The following is a 22,250-nucleotide window of genomic DNA, read 5'->3' as shown; positions in this document are numbered from 1 at the left end:
GAAGGTCCAACACTCTAGCAGGCAGAAGTGGAAATGAAGCTATTACCTGCAATGAGTCACAGCTGAGCCACTAACTAAGTATATCCAAACTTCTCAGGGCAGGAGGAGGCTGGGTCCTAGAGGCAGATGGTTCAGGGAGCAGTCTGTACAGGCGCTCAGACCTTCTGAGGCCTGACGCAGGATGATAGCCTGTCACCTCCGAAGCGCTCGTGACACTAATTTAGTGAGAAGCACTTGTATTGTCAATCTTCAGGAGACAGGAGTTCACCACCCCAAGCATGCAGTAAGCAGGGAGGCAGTAGAGCACTGTACTCCTAAAGGCAGAACATTATACATCCCCTTTAATGAGGCATAACAGCCATTATTTCAATGATGGATTATGCACCTTAAGGGGGTTGTACAGGCTTGGGTTCAGGCCTACAATCACTCTATGTGACTGCAAAATTGTGAATCCTCACAGCGCGCACAATACGCACCTTCAGGATTTTTTGTTCCCGGCTCTGTATGCAATTTGCATAATTCCTGCCACATTCTGACTAAACGTGCCAGCCTCATTCAATTCACTTGTATCGAGCAAGGCCACGCACGTCTAGTTGACTTGTAACCACATGTATGAAAATCGCATACTTACAATCATGTGCCTTCTGCTCCTGCTGATTTCCCTCACATTATGGACACGGGCCTCCTCACACTCTACAACTACAGAAAGAAAAACTGAGCAGCCATTTTTCAAGCAATTGCAATTTTGTTTCTATTTTTAAATGCATTTATATTTCACTATTATCTGTCAATCTGTCACGTTACATTTTATCATTTTGCTATTTTTTTTTCAGAAATCTGCCATTATCCATGGTGATATCTATGCCACTTGTGACAGTTATCTATGTCATGACAAATATTGCATACTACACAGAATTGGATCTGAGCACCATCATGGACAGTAGTGCAGTCGCTGTGGTAACATTTTTTCAATTTTAACACTGTGCACGTCAACATTTTATTTTTGACAACTGGTTAATTTTTGGATATTTTTGTTGTTATTGTTATTTAGCAATTTACAAGCTTTCTAAGATTGGAATTTGAGCAAATTTATTCATTGTAAAACCAATTTTTAGGGAAAATTTAAATTTCAGAAGATGGGCTCATCTCTACTCCCATCCATATGCATGGTGTAGAGCGAGACTGCTGTTTACTGTGTTTTCTCAACATCAATAATGGTTAAAATTACAAAGTGCTTGCAAAAACAAGCAACTGTGCGTTTTTAATCCTATTGAAAAACCTCTTCCTTTACAAGATGTTTAATTGTATTGTTTTAATGCTGGTTGTCTAGTTACCAGACACTGCTCCAGTCTAGCAGCGTGGCCAAGCATGCACAGTGCTTACAAGCTCTTTTCAGTAGGACACTATCAGCACTAATATGTAGTTTACTGTATTGCTGGAACACATGATATGGCCAGGTTTAATGTACCTGCATTCTTCCAATGCGACATGGTTCAGGCTAATGATACAACTATGCCACTGATCTGAACTGAATCTTCAGCCATCCCTGGCAAACAGAAAATCGGAATGCTCCAGAAGATGACAAATGAGAACAACCCTTTATGTGCCAGAAGGAAGAGCTATAAATATACATTTTCCCAACAGGGACCACTGCCGGGTAGAGGTGTAATTGGCTACCGGTTATAGAAGCCTTTAAAGCCAGCTATAGATGTACAGAATATTTATCTTTTTGGCCAACAAAGAGTAAATGCCTCCATACACATTAGACTACTGTCAGCCAAACCCAACAACATCGGTGGGATCAGCTAACAGTCTAATATGTACGGGGGCCTCCTGACTCTTCCACAACAGTTGATGTCTCGGGAGAGAACGATCCCTTGTGAAACGCTGATGTTTTTGCTCTCCGTCAAAAAAAGATGTCTGATAGCGACTTTCTCGTAAAGAGCACAGGAACGTTTAACCGAGCCAAGGAGTTAGTAACTACTGTTTGGCTGACTGATATCGAATGTATATGAGGATCTTTAATATAGAAGTGTATACTTTAAGGTTTTCCACTAAATAAGCTTAATCACTTCTTAAGTGCGGAAAAACTAAACTTTGTCATTACTTACTTAGACTTTTGCTGAAAGAGTTCTTGGATTTGTAAAGTGGTTTATCCCGATATCAGTGGCCATGTCTTGTTGCGGTGGATTAAACTCGGTAATAATTTCATCATCAAGGTAAGCTAACCTTGTATCCGAAAAGACAAAGCAGAACTAAAACATATCGAGGGAGAGTTATTAAAATTTGTGAGAAGTAAACTTAGAGGCGGTACGAAGAGCAACCAATAATGTTGCTGCTTTTATTTTGTAATCAATTCATGTATTTTCTAAAATGAGAGCACAAATCTGATTGGTTGCTGTTGAAAAGTATTGTTTTCCTTTTACACTAGTTCAGATAAATCTGCTATTGATTCGTGGAGATAAGCCTGCACGACATGTTGTTGACATATAAACCTACAGTTCTCCATTCCATTAGTAGCTTCCATTAGTAGTTTTTTTATGTATTTCAGGCTGTTTTTTGTGGCCTCCAGAGAAGGACAACTTCCTGACTTTCTGTGTATGATACACATCAATAGATATACTCCTATTCCTGCCCTGCTTTTTAATGTAAGAAATACTTTTATATGATTTTTATAAGAATTTGAAAAAATGTAAAGATTTTAGAATCACATTTGGTTTGTCCAGCAAGTAGGAAATAATATAATATTATTGTAATAGAAAATGCCTTGACTTAAGGGCAGAGTTCTTGTCCCAGGTCAACGACTGCAATCTCAATATATAAATATCCATACTCAAAAATCAGTTAATGGAAGGAAAAAAAAGGTATAATGCAAAGGCATCAGCTATTTTGAATACACAAAATACCCAGAACAAACCAACATGGAGAACTTTGTCACTGGCAAACGTACGGCCACCGGTTGATATAACAGGAGCAGCTTAGTCACACGTGTAGATAAGTGTAGCGGGAGCACAGTGGTGTTAATTTGGATGTGAAATCTCGGCCTCCCCGCTTGGTACCGCCCCACATCATTATATACATTCCTGTTCATTCCTTTGATGTGGCCACTCTCAGGTAGAATGGTGAGTGGGTGGTGCAGCATCACTCTCCGTTAACCCCCACCCCACCAGCTAGTGAATGTGGGCCACAATGTCCTTGGAAGTATAAACAATTAGATGTGAAGTCTTCCCCTATTGGCCCACGTATATAAATGCCTTAGTATATCATGTTGTCATCCAACCACACGGTGCAGTATTTCTGTTACAAACCAAAGGACACAGAACACACTAAGTATATATTAAATTCTCATGACCTTCAATCTCTTCAATGTGTAAGATGTTCTTCAGACTGAACCTGACTACTTATTTTTGTGTGTCATGTTGAAGCATGACCATAAAGAGCAATTTGTCCTAGTGAGAAATAACAGTTAAAGACATTGAATTTGTGTCTATGATGCTTCCTTACTAAATAGCCCTCGTGTCCTACAACTTGACTTATCATAGTTGCTGTCATGATCCAGACCGGGTTTTGAGTCCTGTTTTCCCTTTTTCCCAGTCTGGTCATGTCAAGAGTTAACCTTTCCTAGTGAAAATATTGGCAAATGCCACAAATGAAGAAAAGACCTAATCTGAGATGCTGCACAGCCCTATGATACAGCTATCTGATACCTTCCTGACCGTGGAGGTTAGCACCCTAAAAGTATGACTTTGGCACCCCCACTCAACGAGGACTATCCCTTGCTCCCCTACCAGTCCCTGATATGACAGGAGGGAAAACAGTAACCAGATAGTGCAGCAATGAAATCATCAGCGTGCCCTAGAGCTAATGCAGAATCTCAGGCAAATAATATACAACATTAAAAACCAAATAAATCCACACCATGATATCCCATGACCCAAGTATATGCCACACAGGCATTTAATAAGGACCAAAAAAGGCTCCCCCCTCTCTCAGGGGTATATAGTTAGATGAAAAAAGATGAAAGTGGTCACTTATGTGTGGAAGAACCCTGACGCGTTTCTCCGCTTGTAGCGGTTCCTCAGGAGGAATAACTGATATTCTTGATGTCCATAACTGATACCAGGATGTTGCTTGATGGCAATTTAATTTTTAATGTATATCTATTAAAATTTGTTTTTAAGGGGATTTGTATGTTCACCTATTCTTTTCTGATTCCCAATATATGTTTTTTTGCTCAAATTAACCTTTCCCAGCCTCAGTCTGGGTTCAGGTTGGCTATTTATCGCTGCTGCTTCCTGAAGGCGATGTCAGTTATAGTTTTTGCCTAGGGCTGCTGTAGCTGTCTCCGATTGCTCTGATTTGTCCTGCTGCGTTTGCTGTTTGAACCCATGTCTCTGTTTTCCCCTATTCCCGTCTTGACTCAGTGTTTCCCTTTAGCATGCTGACTCTCTGGTTTTGACTTGGCTTGTATCCTGACCTGCTTCTGTCTTTTGGCTTTTCCACTCCTGACCATTACTGATCCCTTGGCTTGTCTCTGACCGTGAGTTTACTTATTCCTTTGGTACTGTGCTACACTCTAGCATCTGACCCGGCTTGTTCGACTATTCTGTTGCCACCTGTGGTAGCCTCACTGCTGCACTGCAGGCCAGCTCTGTTTAGGTGCAGTCCTACTTCCACTCTACTGCCATCTAGTGGAGCCTGCATCTACCTGCATTGCAGCAGCGTGATAGTTGCCATAAGCAATCCTACTGCTGCTAGTGTGTTATATGTGTATGTTTTTTGTTTCTTACTTATCTTCATCTTGCAGCAGGACAATAGAGCTGTTAGAAAATCCCCTGACCTCTAGGGATAATGAGATAACTTTACACATTCAACCCCAATCTATACTACAAAGCTGACAAGTGAGTTACAGAATACTGAACGCATTAGGCTACATTCACGTGTAGCATTGTTTTGCAGCATTTTAATCTGTAGAAAAGAAGCAGTGTGTTAAGTAACAAAAAGTTAGTAGATTTCCGAAATCTCATGAACACACAGCTTTTGTTTTCCTGACTGAACTTTAACACTAGCGTGTTCTCGAAAATCCGCAGCTCTGTCAATTCTTGCAGGGTTTTTGCAGCAATTTTTAGCCATATAGAGCAATGAGAGTGCAAAATACACAGCATAACATTTGTGCTGTGTTTTTTGCAGCTTTTTGGTGAATAAAACTAATTTTAATAACGTACTGTAGGCAAATCACACATGTAATCTGCCTGAAAAATACAGCAAAAAAGCGCAGCAAAAAATAAGTTTTATATACCATTACTACCAAGAGTGGAGGTTTCGGTTGAAGAAAAAATGCTGCCAAAATGCCACGTTTGAAGATATCCTTACCCTACTGCAACTGCTTTTTACCTTTTTTTAACAGTTTGTAAAAAAAAAAAACTTTTATATAACTTGGTTCATTTGCTTACACTAAAAAATTATTTTTCTGGTTTATAAAAAAATGCAAAATACCCTGTTAGGGAAAGCTCGCTTAATGGAGTTTTATTATATGGGGAAAAATTGTTAAATGGGATAATCATAAGAGCTATAAAATAAATGTAAATAAAACAATACTCACCAGATAAATCCTCACCCCTCCAGGGCCATCACTCTGGTGCTCCTCTTCAGTCTGTGCCTGCAGATGAGTAAAAGTGTGATTCTTTTCTTTTTTCAAGACAAAAAGAGTCACCCCAAAAAATTAATTACTTTTAAAATTGCTTATTTCTTCTGCTAAAATGTATTTTTTTCTTTGCATTATCCAGGGATTAATGGCTCTTGTGTTCCTTTGTGTGGATGATGTGTATCAGCTCATTGATTACTTTAGCTTTTCTTATTGGTTATTTATTGGCCTTTCCGTAGTTGGTCAAATTTATTTAAGGATAAAGAAACCAGACTTTCCCAGACCTGTGAAGGTACTTGTTTTACTTACACTAATTTTCAGATTGTGGAACTATAACTTAGTTATATATGAAAACTAATTTTTCTCTTACGGAAATTTTGAGGCACCTACCCCGTTGTTTTTTAATATGTGACTAGAAGTAAAATTATGACTATGAACTTAGTTTTTCTGGGTGAATCTGTAAGTTTTGTACCTAGAAAAAAAACGGTCGTTCGTTTTCCACTATGAGAAAGTTAGCAAAATGCACAGATCAAGTCAAAGGATATAGCAGGTGATTGCAAGATCAAGTTTCTAAAAATGGAGAGACATGGGATATTTTTCATCTCAACAAAGTGCCCACAGATGTTACTTTTTAACTGTGTTAAACCAAAAAAGAATATATAGCAAAGTTAGACATACCAATTTAAGGTGACATTTGGGTGTATTTTGGGGTAAGGCTGCAGTGAGACGGCGGGCGATTCGCTGATGCGAGAAAATCGGGCCAATTAAGCTAACATTACTTGGATCCAACTGGCAGAGTTTGCTCCGAGTGTCACCTTAATGTGGTTTGATTCTTTCGCATGAGAGAATCGTATCACAGGTGTGGAGGAGACGGGGAACTTAATTTCTCGATCTCCTCCATTCTCTGTGTCCGTGGTAATCAGACTGAAGTAAGATGATATTCAAGGACAGTCCAATGTTTCACACGCACTCAAAGGCTTGCATGGGTGCACGCTATCCAATTATTGGATGTACTTGCAGCATGCCAAATCAACACAATAAAAAAGTGCTTGTCGGCACTGCCCCACAGTAAAACTTTGGGCCAAGTGCTACCCGGTGAAACATCGGATAGCATGCGGCCATGTTATACGGATGTGTGAGCGAACCCAAAGAGACTGATTCCACATTGCATGAGTGTCGCTCCCATCTGTTCAAGTCTGTTTTTAATTAGAACTGGATCCTTCCTGCCCTTTAACCCCTTACCAACATCCAATGTTCATCTATGATGGATGTTGTGGTCACAGGCGTGGAGTGGGCTCAGGAGCAAAAAAAAATAAACATATTTGTTATCACAGCATTCAGTGCTACAAATAATAAAAAAATTTAACCTATATGGTAAATATTGTGAAGAGAAGAATAAAAAAAAGTCAGGATTTTCTTTTTTTCTGTCATCTTTGCTTCATGAAAATTGAATAAAAAGCAATCAAAAGAGATATGTACTTTTGCAGTGAAAAAAAGTAAAATCCTGATTCAGCTCCGTAAATAAAAAAAGAATAGTGTCCTAGAAAATGACAACACAAATGAAATTCTATTTTCACATTTTACTTATTTTATTTTCTGATTTCTTTAAACGCAGTAAATATAAAACATGAGATACATAAATTTTCTATTGCTGTAATCGTAGTTAAATGGAGTTAGCAGGTCATTTTTTTCCTCACAATAATTGCTATAAAAAATACAGTTACATTGTTTTCATCAGTTCACCCCACTTGTAATTCCCATTTTCAATAGTATATCTTAATGTGTAGTGTTACCAGAAATAAAAAGTTATGGCTCAGAAAAGGAGAAAAAATGAAAGCAGAAAAACTAAAATTGGCTCCATCATGAAGGGGTTACATTTACCAGTTACCAATGAGAGGTAGATCTTTTCATGTAGACTCCAATCTAAAGAGGTTGACTTGTTACTGGCAGATGGGCTCACACAATTTGATCAAAATGTAGACTAAGCGCCAACAACTTATAAGTATAGTATATTTGCCAATTTTGTAGTTCTTTTTAATTGTTTAAAAAATGTTTTTTTTCCACAGATGAGCTTGTTTTTCCCAGTGTTATACTGCATCTGCAGTATTTGTCTGGTAGTGGTTCCTCTCTATAGTGATCCCATTGATTCACTGGTTGGAATAGCTGTAGTTCTTTCGGGAGCTCCTGTATACTATCTCTGTCTTCACCTTCCTCCAGAGAAACAACCAACATTTGTAAAGAAATTCTTAGGTAAGTAGTGATTATACAAAGTCTGTTGATTACATTCATTCTGGCTACGTTTAGTCCCATTCATTTATAAACCTGCTCCATACAGATGAATTCGTAAAGAAAGATGTAGAATCATGGGAACAGATAGTGAATAATGAAGAATTTATTTCTGAGTCCAATGGGAGCTGTGTGATATTGTGCTCATTAAGCTGTTTCAAGTGGAAGCTATAAACATATTTTTACAATATAAGTCTATGGCCCCAATTCATCATGACCAGCAATTTTCTCTCTGGTGTTGATGAGGGACAATGGTAGAATCAGATGCTCCTGCTTCATGAATAGATGCCCACATCTCTTCATCAATCTGGAGTGTCTGATGTGTGGTATGCACCTCCATGCGCTATGCTAAAATTCTTACTTCAGTTAGGGCCGAGAAAAGGTATTTTGGTACCCTAAGAAGAAAATGCCTAAATGGTCACCTACCCTACACATACAACAAAGAAATCATGAATACATAAGGTTTATTTAGATATACTGATAATTGACAAACAAGTGTTCATAGGAATTCTTGTTCCTATTATTCGCTGAAGAACAAAGGCCGGCAATCACCCAAAACACAAAAACACTCAAGCAATGAGTGACTAGATATAATTTATGAATCTATAAAAGGCATTCTCCTTTTACGCATCGCCTATTGTAGAAAGGAAATGTGCTCCAGGAAACATGATGTTGTATGAGGACACAACAATCGCATTAATGATTGTTCTGGATCCATCGTGTTTTTCCTCGGCCTAAGCAAAGGGGCCACTAACCGAGCGCCAATTGATTTGCTAAGAACATTGATTAAACGTAACCAATCCAACATGTGGCTGCGGCATGAACCCGTTGTACTATGTGTACCGTACCTTCAAAAACACAAGTTTAAAGCAAAGCAAACAAGCAGATCATAATATAATGACACTTGGCCATTGCAAAGGTGCTTCAAAGGCACAGGCACAGCTAGCACATGAACTTATGCTATGGATCAGTGAAGAATTGTTGATGTCTGTGAAACAGCAATTGTATCAGAAAAACTGCATAGATATTAACGATCATTTAAAAACTATGATGCCTTACAGTAAAAAGTCATGTTGACATTCTTTGTAGTTGCCCTAAATAGGTTGTCCAGACTGATGCCTTTCCTTGCTTCAAGCGCTTGTTGCCCGGTGTAGGCTTGACATTATTTATGTCCCAATAGCACTGCAGCCCATCGGTCGCTGCTGATGAACAACAGCCTTCATAGTTGGAAATGACACCAATAGGCTGCAGTGCTCACATGGCACAAACAATGTCACACTATCACTGGGAGAAACAGTTTAGGAAGTATGTTTTTTACTTATTATAGTCGGTACACTGGGGCATTAAAAAGAAAAGAGTCAAAATGAGAAAACAAATCCAGAACATCACCTTGTCTGATTTGGCAAGATTTATTTTGAAAATTATGGTGAAAAATAAGTATTTGGTCACCTAAAAACATGGAAGATTTCTGCCTCTCACAGACTTGTAACCTCTTCTTTAAGATGATCCTGTGTCCTCCACTCATTATTTGTAGTAATGGCACCTGTTTGAACTTATCAGTATAAAAGACACCTGTCCACAACCTCAATCACACTCCAAACTCCACTATGGTGAAGAACAAAGAGCTGTTGAAGGACCAGAAACAAAATTGTAGCCCTGTACCAGGCTGGGAAGACTGAATCTGCAATAGGCAAACAACTTGGTGTGATTAAATCAACTGTGGGAGCAATAATAAGAAAATGGAAAATGGAAAACATACAAGACCACTGATAATCTCCCTCAATCTGGGGCTCCACGCAAGATCTCACCCCGTGGGGTCAAAATGATCACAAATACGGTGAGCAAAAATCCCAGATCCACATGGGGGGACCTAGTGAATGATCTGCATAGAGCTGGGACCACCATAACAAATGCTACCATCGGTAACACACTTCGCCACCAGTGACTCAGATCCTGCAGTGCCAGATGTGGCCCCTGCTTAAGCAGGAGATAGCAGAAGAAATTTTTGAACCCCTCTCCATAATATTTGAAAATTCTTGGAGAACAGGAGAAGTCCCAGAAGACTGGAGAAGAGCAAATATTGTTCCTATCTTCAAAAAGGGGAAGAAGGTGGACCCAGGCAACTATAGGCCGGTGAGTCTGACTTCTATACCAGGAAAGATCTTTGAACAAATTATTAAACAACATGTATGTCAGTACCTGGATAAGAATGAAGTGATTAAACAGAGTCAGCATGGGTTTGTAACTAATAAGTCATGTCAGACTAACTTAATTTCCTTCTATGACGGAATCACTGATTGGGTGGATCAAGGAAATGCTGTAGATATAGTATATCTTGACTTCAGCAAAGCATTTGACAAAGTATCTCATACAATCCTTATTGAAAAAATGACTAAGTATGGAATGGACAAGGCAACTGTTAGGTGGATTCATAACTGGCTTAGTGATCGGACCCAAAGAGTGGTCGTAAATGGCTGCACATCCAGTTGGAAGAATGTCTCAAGTGGGGTACCACAGGGCTCTGTCCTGGGCCCTGTATTGTTCAACATCTTTATCAACGATTTAGATGAAGGAATTGAGGGTAAACTGATTAAATTTGCTGATGACACAAAGCTAGGAGGGATAGCTAATACTAGAGAAGAGAGAGAGAGGATTCAAAAAGATATAAATAAACTGGAGAAGTGGGCAGCAACTAACAGAATGGTTTTTAACAGGGACAAATGCAAAGTACTACATCTGGGCAATAAAAATGAAAAAAGCATATACAGAATGGGAGGAATAGGCCTAAGCAACAGCACATGTGAAAAAGACTTGGGTATACTAATAGATCACAAACTGAATATGAGTCAACAGTGTGATGCAGCCGCAAAAAAAGCAAATGCAATTCTAGGATGTATTAACAGAAGCATACAGTCTAGATCACGTGAAGTCATTATTTCCCTCTACTCCTCTTTGGTCAGACCTCATCTGGAATATTGTGTCCAGTTTTGGGCACCACATTTTAAAAAAGACATCAACAAACTGGAGCAAGTTCAGAAAAGAGCAACCAGAATGGTGACCGGTCTGCAAACCCTGTCTTATGAGGAAAGGTTGCAGGATTTGGGATTGTTTAGTTTGCAAAAGAGAAGACTGAGAGGAGACTTAATAGCTGTCTACAAATATCTCAAGGGCTGTCACATTGTAGAAGGATCATCTTTATTCTCATTTGCACAAGGAAAGACTAGAAGCAATGGGATGAAACTGAATGGGAGGAGACACAGATTAGATATTAGAAAAAACTTTTTGACAGTTAGAGTGATCAATGAGTGGAACAAGCTGCCACGAGAAGTGGTGAGTTCTCCTTCAATGGATGTCTTCAAACAGAGGCTGGACAGACATCTGACTGGGATGATTTAGCGAATCCTGCTTTGAGCAGGGGGTTGGACCAGATGGCCCAGGAGGTCCCTTCCAACTCTACGATTCTATGATTCTATGATTCTATGATTCTAAGCCAGTACATGTCCGGGACCATCTGAAGTTGCTAGAGAGCATTTGGATTATCGAGAAGAGTATTGGGAGAATGTCATACGGTCTGATGAAACCAAAGTAGAACTGTTTGGTAGAAAAAAAATTGTCATTTTTGGAGGAGACAATGCTGAGTTGCATCCAAAGACCATCATGCCTACTATGAAGCATGGGGGTGGCAACACCATGTATTGGGGCTGTTTCTATGCAATGGGACCAGGATGACTTATCCGTGTACAAGAAAAAAATGAATGGGGCCATGTATCATGAGATTTTGAGTGCAAACCTTCTTCCATCAACCAGGGCATTGAAGAAGAAACATGGATGGGTCTTTCAGCATGATAATGGTCTGCAAACCCTGTCTTATGAGGAAAGGTTGCAGGATTTGGGAATGTTTAGTTTGCAAAAGAGAAGACTGAGAGGAGACTTAATAGCTGTCTACAAATATCTAAAGGGCTGTCACATTGTAGAAGGATCAACTTTATTCTCATTTGCACAAGGAAAGACTAGAAGCAATGGGATGAAACTGAATGGGAGGAGACACAGATTAGATATTAGAAAAAACTTTTTGACAGTTAGAGTGATCAATGAGTGGAACAAGCTGCCACGAGAAGTGGTGAGTTCTCCTTCAATGGAAGTCTTCAAACAGAGGCTGGACAGACATCTTACTGGGATGATTAAGCGATTCCTGCTTTGAGCAGGGGGTTGGACCAAATGGCCCAGGAGGTCCCTTCCAACTCTACGATTCTATGATTGATTCTATGATTGATTGATCCCAAGCACACCACCAGGGCAATGAAGGAGTGGCTTCGTAAGAAACATATGAAGGTCCTGGAGTGACCTAGCCAGTCTCCAGATCACAGCCACATAGAAAACCTTTGGAGGGATTTGAAAGTCTGTGTTGCCCAGCGACAGGCCCAAAACATCACTGCTGTAGAGGAGATATGCATGGAGGAATTGGCCAACATACATCCAACAGTGTGTGCCAACTTTGTGTAGACTTACAGAAAAAGTTTGACCTCTGTCATCACCAACAATGGATATATATCAAAATATTGAGATGAACTTTTGTTAATGACCAAATACTTATTTTCCACCATAATTTGTAAAATAAATCTTGACAAATCAGACAAGGTGATTTTCTGGATTTGTTTTCTGATTTTGACTTTCATAGTTGTGGTCTACCTATGATGTCAATTACAGGCCTCTCATCTTTTTAAGTAGGAGAACTTGCACAATTGGTGGCTGACTAAATACTTTTTATCCCCATTGTACATAGTCATGGCTGAAAGTGTTGGCATCTTTGAAATTCTTGACATTGTTCCAGAAAATTAAGTATTTCTCCCAGAAAAATGCAATTACACATGCTTTGTTATACACATGTTTGTTTTCTATGTGTTTATTGGAACAACACAAAAAAAAAGAAAAAAGGCAAATTGGAAATAATTTCACACAAAACCCTAAAAATGGGCCAGACAAAATTGTTGCCACCTTTCCAAAATTGTGGGTAAACAACTTAGTTTCAAACTCACCTGTGGCATGTAACAAGTGTGGGTAATATGAAAATCACACCTGAAACCATATAAAAAGGAGAGAAGTTGAGTCAATCTTTGCATTGTGTGTGTGCGCACCACACTAAGCATGAAGAGCAGAAGGAGAATAGAACTGTGTGAAGACTTGAGAGACAAAATTGTTGAACAATATCAACAATCCGAAGGTTACAAGTCCATGTCGAGAGATCTTGATGTTCCTGTGTCCATGGTGTGCACCATAATCAAGAAGTTTACAACCCATGGAACTGTAGCTAATCTCACTTGAATGTGGATGGCAGAGAAAAATTAATGAAAAGTTGAAACGTAGGGTAGTCCAGATGGTGGATAAGCAGCCTCAATCAAGTTAAAAAAAAAGTCAAGCTGTCCAGCATGCTCAGGGTACATCAGTGAAACTGGGAACTATATGTCAACATTTGAACAAAATTAAACGCTATGGCAAGAGACCCAGTAGGACCCCACTGATGACAAAGAGACATAAAAAAAGCTAGACTGCAGTTTGGCAAAATTAAGTTGAGTAGGCCAAATTCCTTCTGGTAACGTGTCTTGTGGACAGATGAGATGAAGATATAGCTTTTTGGTAAAGCACATCATCCTACTGTTTTCCGAAAATGGATAGAGGCCTACAAAAAAAAGTACAGTACTTACAGTCAAATGTGGTGAAGGTTCAAAGATGTTTTAGAGTTGTTTTGCTGCCTCTTGCACTGGGTACATTGACTGTGAGCAAGGCATCAAGAAATCTTGAGATTACCAATGGATTTTGGTTCACAATGTAGTGCCCAGTGTCAGAATGCTGGGTTTGCATCCTAGGTCGTGGGTCTTTCAGCAAGACAATGACTAGAGATGGGCTGACGCTAGGATGTTTGGGTCCGATGGGTTCAGTCGATCAGTTACGAAAAGTTCGTGTTTGGATACCAGAACAGTACCTGGACCCAAACCCAGACTACATTCACATTAATGAGAGGCCCGAACATTCAGTGTTTGCCAAGCTGTCATGTGCATAGCAGATCAGCAAACATTGCTTCTGATCGGCGGTAAAATCATCACCGCCTGTCAGACAGCTACAGTTCCCATGCTGTCAAAGCACAGCATGAGCACGCAGCTGTGATCGGAGGTATAAAGTTTGCCTCCTGTCACTGGTGTCAGAAGATGGGACTACTGCTCCCATCAGCTGACGCCTGCTGCCACTAATAACAGTGAGAGCAGGAGTGGCTGATGGGAGTATTCATCAGCCAGCACCTGCCCTGTAAATAAATAATTATTTTAAAAAAAGCATGGGCTCCCCTGTATTTTTGAGTACCAGACAAAACTCACAGCTTGGGGCTGCAACCCTCACCTGTCAGCTTAAGCAAGGATGGTTATCAAGAATAGAGGGGTCCTTACACCGTAATTTTTAGTTATTCAAATGAATAATTAAAAAAAAACGGTGTGGGGTCCCCCATTTTTGAGAACCAGCCAAACTAAAGCATACTGCTGGGGGCTTGTATTCTCAGGCTGGTAAGGGGCCATAAAGGTCTGCTCAGCTTAAAAATAGCAGCTTCCAGCAGCCCAAAAAAGACACATCTATTAGATGCGCCAATTCTGTTGATTTGCCAGGCTATTCCCACTTGCCCTGTAGTGGTGGCAAGTGGGGTTCATATTTGTGGGGTTGATGTCACCTTTGTATTGTCAGGTGACATCAAGCCTACGGATTACTAATGGAGAGGCATCTATAAGACACCTATCCATTACTAATCCTATAGTTATATGGTAAATAAAGACAGCCAGAATAAAGTCTTTTATTTGAAATAAAGCAAAACACTTTTAGTTTTTTATTTATAAATAACAACCATAGTTATACTCACCTAATGCCCAATTTCACTGAATCCCTCGTCTTCTGTAATAAAACAAAAATAAAAAACAACAATATCCCTCACCTGTCCGTCATTCTGTCCCACGCCGTAATCCATGATTGGGGGATAAACAGTTTTCAACCTTTACGGTGCCAACATGTGACCGTCCAGGCTAAGAATCACTGTGGAATGAGCTGCTGCGAGAGCAGCATCAGTGACTAGCGGTGACATCATCGAGGTTACCTCCGGTCACTGAGGCTTTGTTCCCAGCAAGGCTGAACTGCAGTGACTTTGGTGAGATCCCCGCTAACACCATAAGTAATTCTCATGGTGCAGAGATGAGTTCACTGGGAGAATTTCACTGCGGTGAATTTGCCTCTGCTCTATGAGGAAGCATAGCCTCAGTGACCGGCTGTAACATTGATGACATTACCACTGGTCACTGATGTTGCTCTCGCAGCAGCTCATTGCCCAGTGGTTCTCAGCCTGAACGGTTGCATCATGGCACCATCCAGGTTGAAAACTGTTTATCCCCAGGACTTGGATTAAGACGTTGGACAGAGCGACGGACAGGTGAGGGATGTTGTTGTTTTTTATTTTTGTTTTATTACAAGAGACGATCTGATTATATACATTTTAAAATGTTCTTTTAATAAACACAGATGCCACATGGATGGAATATGGATGAAAATTGTGAGTTTTTTGGATGAAAATTATACGATTTTTCATACACTCGTCTGACCTCAGCCTGTTAAGTGCTAGCTGCATTCCACAAGATTGCATACAATGCAATGTATTTCTTTGGTCTGTAGTTGTTTAGTTAAAAGTAAACATCAACCAGTTGCTCTACAAAAACTTTCTGTATAACCCCCGACTGAAAAACCTGAGATATTAGCTGTTGTCCACCTTTCTTCATTAAAGCTTCAGAACAAGATTTAATAATAGCTGAAAGTCACAATATCCTAGCTTTAGCTTCTTGTCATTGACCAGAGAGGGAGTAGTCTAGAAAATTGCAATGTTCTGACATAATCGCAATTATACAATGATTATTCAAGTCATTTTGTCAGTCAAGAGCATTGTTCTTTTATGACACATATATTCAAACTATCTTTTATCTTCGTAATTGATCAAATATGCTAGGACAGATTATATGACGTCTGTATTTTGCCATCGGTTTTCCTTTTGATCTGTTTTTCATTTGGTTGTCATATTTGATTATTTATTAGTTGGAACACAAATGCATTGTTTAATTAAATAATCAGTGTTTTTTACTTTTTATGTAAATATACATAAAAAACGCAACAAATATGGTGTCACCAATTTTGGAACGGTTCCTACAACATTTGTGTATTGGCTTTCATCGGCCCCATGCAACATGATTGTGGGGCACTGATTGGCTCACTTGGAACCCAAAGACTTGCTGAAGACCCCATTGCTGCCATCTTGGTACTCCCATAAAGCTCAGCTGCAAGTTAATTTTTATAGAAGACAGTTATTTTCACCTGTAATTAGTAAAACCAATCATGAAGTTCAAGTCCCCTAAGGGGACTAAAAAATTAAGTAAAAATGTTAGAAAAAGTTTTAAAAACATTTAAAAAAGTAAAAACTATTCAAATCACCTGTTTTTGCCCAATAAAGATTAAAAAAACATATTTCATATTGCAGTGTTCGTAAAAGTTCGGTTCATCAACATATAAAACTAATTAACACGTATGGTAAAAGGTGTGAAGAGTACATTAATCAAAACACCAAATCTGTGGTTTCTCATTCATCACACCTCACTTAAAAAATGCAGTAAAAAAGTGTCTGTTCTATCCTCACTAAATGAGGCAGGTGTCATGATCCAGTGTTGGATCTGGCGGTATTAAAAGCACAAAGTGAACTTTTTTTACTTTGGTTAAGTTCAAAGGTGTTTTGACTGTCCCCGGTGGTGGTTGTGGTATTGCACTTTGGGTTTTTGTGCACTTAATTAGGTATTAGGTGTGACACCCTATAAAGGTGTGCTAGAGGTGTGCAATGACTGCCTGTGATATTGTGAGTTTGTGTTCACTCTGTTTTTGGGAGAGCCTGGAGGAAGGATGGAGCTGGTGAGGAGTCCTGCGCAGCTTAGCCAGGGGGGACGTGTTGCAGCTATGGTGTCTGGACGAAGGGCTGGCATGGCGTGGTGGGGTCACAGTGATGGAGTCAGCAGGAAGTGTCTGCATGGTCTGGTGGAGTGGCTACTATGGAGAGTGGCACTCACCATGTGGGACTTGGTTGCTGAGCTGGACTCAAGCATGCTTGACTTCGTGGCAGAAGCTGAACACTTCCTTGGGACTCTGGTACTAAGCAGCTGCAACTGGTGTTGGACTCTGCTCCAAGGCTGCACTAAGGTGAAGGATCCTGTTATGGTGATGGATCCAGGTGGAGGAGAAGATGCACTCAGGTGGAGGGCTCTGTTGCTAGGAGCGCACGCAACAGAGCAAAGCTAAGTGGTGTTTCCCCTGTATTGTCTCTTTCCTCATGTGTGTTATTAGTGCAGTGGTGGGATTAGTTTCCGCACCGACCTATTCCCTAGTGAGGGTTTAGGTTCAGGGCGAGCTAGGGCGTTGAGGTACGCGTGCGGCGCCCGGTGCGAAACCGGCATAGGGAACGTTAGGAGTGCAGGGACACTGGCTCAGGGGAGCTCAGGAGGTCTCCAATTCCTTTTCCCTATTGCAGGGCCCACCACTGTTGATGTTTCCCAGGTCCCCCTTTATTATTTAAATTCGCCGTACTGGAGGCGGGGTTTCCAGAATGTTTATTAACGTGTAATACCTAAATTCGCCAGGTGGAGGCGGCGTATCCACCTGCACGTATTATTATTTAAATTCGCCCCACTGGAGGCGCTGTATCCAGGGTCACGTGTGTTATGGGTTCGCCTTGCGGTAACACCTGCGCCCAGACACACAGTGACCATGACAGCAGGCTCATGTAGCTATACAGGCAGATAAACCAATATACTGGGGTCCAATAAGGAGACTGTGGCTGAGTCTGTGCTTTTATTGAACGTGATAGTATATTGACGCGGTGAAACTGTAAACAATCATACACATACAATCAGTGCATAGTACAGCAGAAATACATACTACACATGTTCTACATTATGCATGAACATTTACAAAGCTAGTAACTGACCTAGGGATACAATTGACTAAGCTAGGCTAGCATTAGAGCAGAAATTACCTACAGAAAGCGTAAATAGATACCGGCAATGCAATTGCAAGGGGCCAGTAATGGATGTGCTCCTTCTTGGATACAGGATGAAGGAAAATGGAGGGAAATGGAGGCTGAGCTACCATAATGCATTGCAGAAAGGGGAGGAGAATCAGAAACAAGAAATAGAAAATAGGACCGTAAACATGACTCTGGCCGATAGAGGGAGCCAAAACACTACAAACAAATAAAGATTGTGAATATGTAAGTTTCTCTATACTCACACTAATGAATAACTGCAAATTATTGAAACAGATAATCAGAGGTAACAAATGAGATGTCAGAGACAGAACAGTGTCATATGTATTCTAATCTGGTATCAATAAAATTGATAGCTTGCTACGCAAAAGACAAGACCTCACACAGCTCCATTGACGGTAAAATGAAAATGCTATGAGTCTTGGAAAATGGCTGCACGAACACAAACATTTTGTTTTACAAACTTCCGAATTTCTTTTTCACATGTTAAAAAAAAATCTACGCAAGTTTGGTATCACCGTAATCATACTGACCTGGCAAGTAATGTTTCCTGGTCATTTTTACTAGACAATAAATCCCATAGAAGTAAATCCCCCAAAACTATTTTTTTTTCCAATTTTCAATGCATTCTATAGCAAAATGGATGGTGTCACTCAAAACTTCAACTCATCCTACAAAAAAAACAAGATTGCATACAGTTATGTCAACATAAAAATTAAAAAGGTTATATTTGTTGGAAGAAGGTGGAGGTAAAAATGCAAACATAAAGACAAACAGACGAAGGTACCGCTCTGTGTGTATTGAGATTAACTTTATCTCTACTGCTTTTAATCAATTGCTGGTTGGCAACATTTCCCTGCAAGAAGGGGAGGGTGTAATTACTATATACGTACTTTTATTTCAGACCTCTTTCCCGGTTTATCTTACTAGCGCAAATAGTTATTGTATGCTAATTGATTTTTACTATAGGACAAATTAGGTGGTTTTGTCCATATTTGCTGCTGCAGGTATCGGTATTCGACAGTCACAAGCAGAAAAGAATAGGCCACAAATCGGGGATCACCCTGAATAGGAATTTAGCAAAAATATTACAATTTTTATTTATTTAAATTAAGCACAGCAAACAACAACAACACATTAAAAACATTAAAAAATGGTCACACATGTGACACATTCAAAAGATATACATATCTCATAATAGAGAACCAAACCTGATAACCACTACCACTTTTGGTGAAGAAAGTGTCTTACACCCAAGGTCCATGTAAACTAATACCCAATTAGAAGGTTTTGAAAGCACACTAATACACTGTAGCCATCACAAATGAATCATGGATATCAGTGATGCAGATACCTTTTAAATTTTAAGTGGATGTTATCACAAGCTCAAATAATGCCTTGAGACAGTGCATACAATTAGTTACCGTATATAGCTCTGGCATACTCTTATTCACAATGTGGTACATAAAAAACAAACATTTCTGGAATGTACTGAATAAACCCCATTTGGAAATACCTCAGCCTGAAGTCAGGCTCCAAGAGCAGACCAGATCATCCAGACCAGAAATGGGCTGTAAAGAGGGCAAACAACCAAAGGACATCTACATGTCCACCTTCAAATAATATACATAGATGCACAGAACCCAATACATCACATATGAAGTGAAGTGGAGTGGGGCAGGCTGGACTAATGACCTGACGCGGGTCGCCACTCTAGGTGGCTTCGTCAGGGTGGCGACACACGTCGGGTCATTAGTCCAGCCTGCCCCACTCCACTCCACTTCACTTCATATGTGATGTATTGGGTTCTGTGCATCTATGTATATTATTTGAAGGTGGACATGTAGATGTCCTTTGGTTGTCTGCATTTGTGATGGCTACAGTGTATTAGTGTGCTTTCAAAACCTTCTAATTGGGTATTAGTTTACATGGACCTTGGGTATAAGACACTTTCTCCACCAAAAGTGGTAGTGGTTATCAGGTTTGGTTCTCTATTATGAGATATGTATATCTTTTGAATGTGTCACATGTGTGACCATTTTTTAATGTTTTTAATGTGTTGTTGTTGTTTGCTGTGCTTAATTTAAATAAATAAAAATTGTAATATTTTTGCTAAATTCCTATTCAGGGTGATCCCCGATTTGTGGCCTATTCTTTTCTGCTTCTGACTATCATATATAGGTTGTAGGCCAGGGTTGGATCCCCTTTTTATATTTCGGTGGTGCCCCCGTTAGCTTGCTTTAAGGTATCGGTATTCAGCGCTTTGCGCCTCTGTAATTTTGTTTTTTATTTTTAAATTGTGATCATGGGTGACAAAATGGCGCCAAATGTTGACAAAACTTTGAATACCAGATTAAGCCAACTAACAAATTTATAAACCGAGACAGATGCACCAGATTTATCAACATATGTAAACACGTATTTTCTAAAATTTAAGCAATTTTAGTGAATCAATTCTGATATGTGTTAATCCAGACTTAGATATATTCTTCTCTTAACGATATTGAACCAAACTGATTTGCTTACAGGTTTAATTTCCCTGTACACACAGAAGCTATGCATGTGCTGTCCGGTCGAATCAGGTGATGAAGAAGAGGATAAGTTGAAATAAAAAGATCCTGCATACCTGACAACCTGTAAAATCCTTCCCTTAATATTACAACTTGTAGTGGTAAAAGAACACTCCTGGTAAAATACATTTACTGTGTTACGCCAAGTACAGGGCTTAAGAGAAAATGACATAGGGATTTAACAACATCAAAGAACACCAAATAAAAGTTGTATGTGTGTTTTGCTTGGAGTGTCCCTTTATGGCTATATCTATATATGATACAGTTTCATTATTTATTTGCAAAAACATTAGGTTTATGAAAGTTGAGCAGCTACAGTAAATCTGTCATATTACAATCCATCCACAGTCACTATTTAATGTATGCTTGAAAATGTAATCTTGACTGTAGAGTAAAAGCAGCTAAATGTGTAAAGTTTTCTCCATTGTGTTCAGAAATGTATTCATTATTGCAACTTTGTCTAAACAGAAAGAACATGAGGATATTTTGTTGTACTGTTATGGTATAGTATATGGCATTTACATAGGAAACCTGTATATTTTACTTTTATAACTGAGTCAGGTAGGTATTGACAAGGTGATATGAGAGTGGTGTATAGAACCAAACTTTCTGTTGCATTTGTACACCACTCTGTGTGCATACTCAGGCAGATTATGCAAATTGTCTCTTCAGAGAGGAAGAGGACTAGAACTCTAGTGCCACCTATTGGAGGTAGCAATCCTAAAAGTCAATGTTGACCCTTTAACGAGCCTTCGTACATGACTTAGGATAAAAGCCAAGCCAGAATCTCCATTTGCAGACACTGTGTTTCGGGGTACTGCCCCTCATCAGTGCAAAGTGGGAGATCTGGCTTGGCTGTGAGAGAGGCGTCTGACCGATATCCAAGAAGTATCATTTCTCCTTGCGGAGAATGACATGCTAAGCATGTCGAGGTGAGGAGACTTAAAGCCGCAATGCTCCTCTGGGAAATATGCTAATTATGCAAATTGTCTCTTCAGAGAGGAAGAGGACTAGAACTCTAGTGCCACCTATTGGAGGTAGCAATCCTAAAAGTCAATGTTGACCCTTTAACGAGCCTTCTTACATGACTTAGGATAAAAGCCAAGCCAATGCTCACCGCAGAGCAATTGTTTGTGTCAGTTTGATGAAGGTTTTTGATAATGTAATGGGTGTATTGAGTGATAATGTAATAGCATTAATAATGTAAAAGGTGTTACTGCAGTATTTCCAAAGATTACAGGGATTTCACATATTACACAGAACAGAGGTTGGATACCGATTTTTCTTCCCTCCTCCAAAACTAAAAAAAAGTTTAGTGCCCCTAACATAAATCCAGAAGTAGTAATCTTTAACTTGTCAGATGGCACAGCATTTTCTTAACATAGCCTGTAGCTCTTCATCTGACAAATTAAGGATTAATATACAGTAAATACATTGCTATAGGATTAGAACCACCATCAGTAAATGAATGCTGCACCAGAACCTCCATCATACATGATCACAGCACTAGAATCTCTATCAGTAAGACAATGCAGCACCAAAACCATCAGCAGAACACAAAAACATTACAAAAACATCAATAGTACATGAATATAACACCAGAACCATCATCAGTACATGAGTATAACACCAGAACCACCATCAGTACATG

At 39.6% G+C, this 22,250-nt stretch overlaps 1 protein-coding gene across 1 annotated transcript in view; it reads left to right on the top strand.

The window, feature by feature from the left end:
* The window catches only part of LOC141082021 (Y+L amino acid transporter 2-like), a 46,405-nt gene extending 25,392 nt beyond the window's left edge, over nt 1-21,013 (top strand). The window contains exons 5-10 of the mRNA XM_073566142.1: nt 834-957; nt 2,116-2,219; nt 2,552-2,648; nt 5,787-5,936; nt 7,711-7,894; nt 20,558-21,013. Of these exons, the coding sequence (XP_073422243.1) occupies nt 834-957; nt 2,116-2,219; nt 2,552-2,648; nt 5,787-5,936; nt 7,711-7,894; nt 20,558-20,640 (742 nt within the window). The 3' untranslated portion in view covers nt 20,641-21,013. The remainder of the gene's footprint in view (nt 1-833; nt 958-2,115; nt 2,220-2,551; nt 2,649-5,786; nt 5,937-7,710; nt 7,895-20,557) is intronic.
* Nucleotides 21,014-22,250: the final 1,237 nt, after the last annotated feature.

The sequence above is a fragment of the Dendrobates tinctorius genome, unplaced genomic scaffold (genome assembly GCF_039654945.1).
Source record: "Dendrobates tinctorius isolate UK_male_01 unplaced genomic scaffold, ASM3965494v1 ptg000004l, whole genome shotgun sequence".
NCBI classification, from domain to species: Eukaryota; Metazoa; Chordata; class Amphibia; order Anura; family Dendrobatidae; genus Dendrobates; species Dendrobates tinctorius.
Note: the sequence above shows the minus strand (reverse complement) of the source record. Positions and strands in the feature narration are given on the sequence as shown.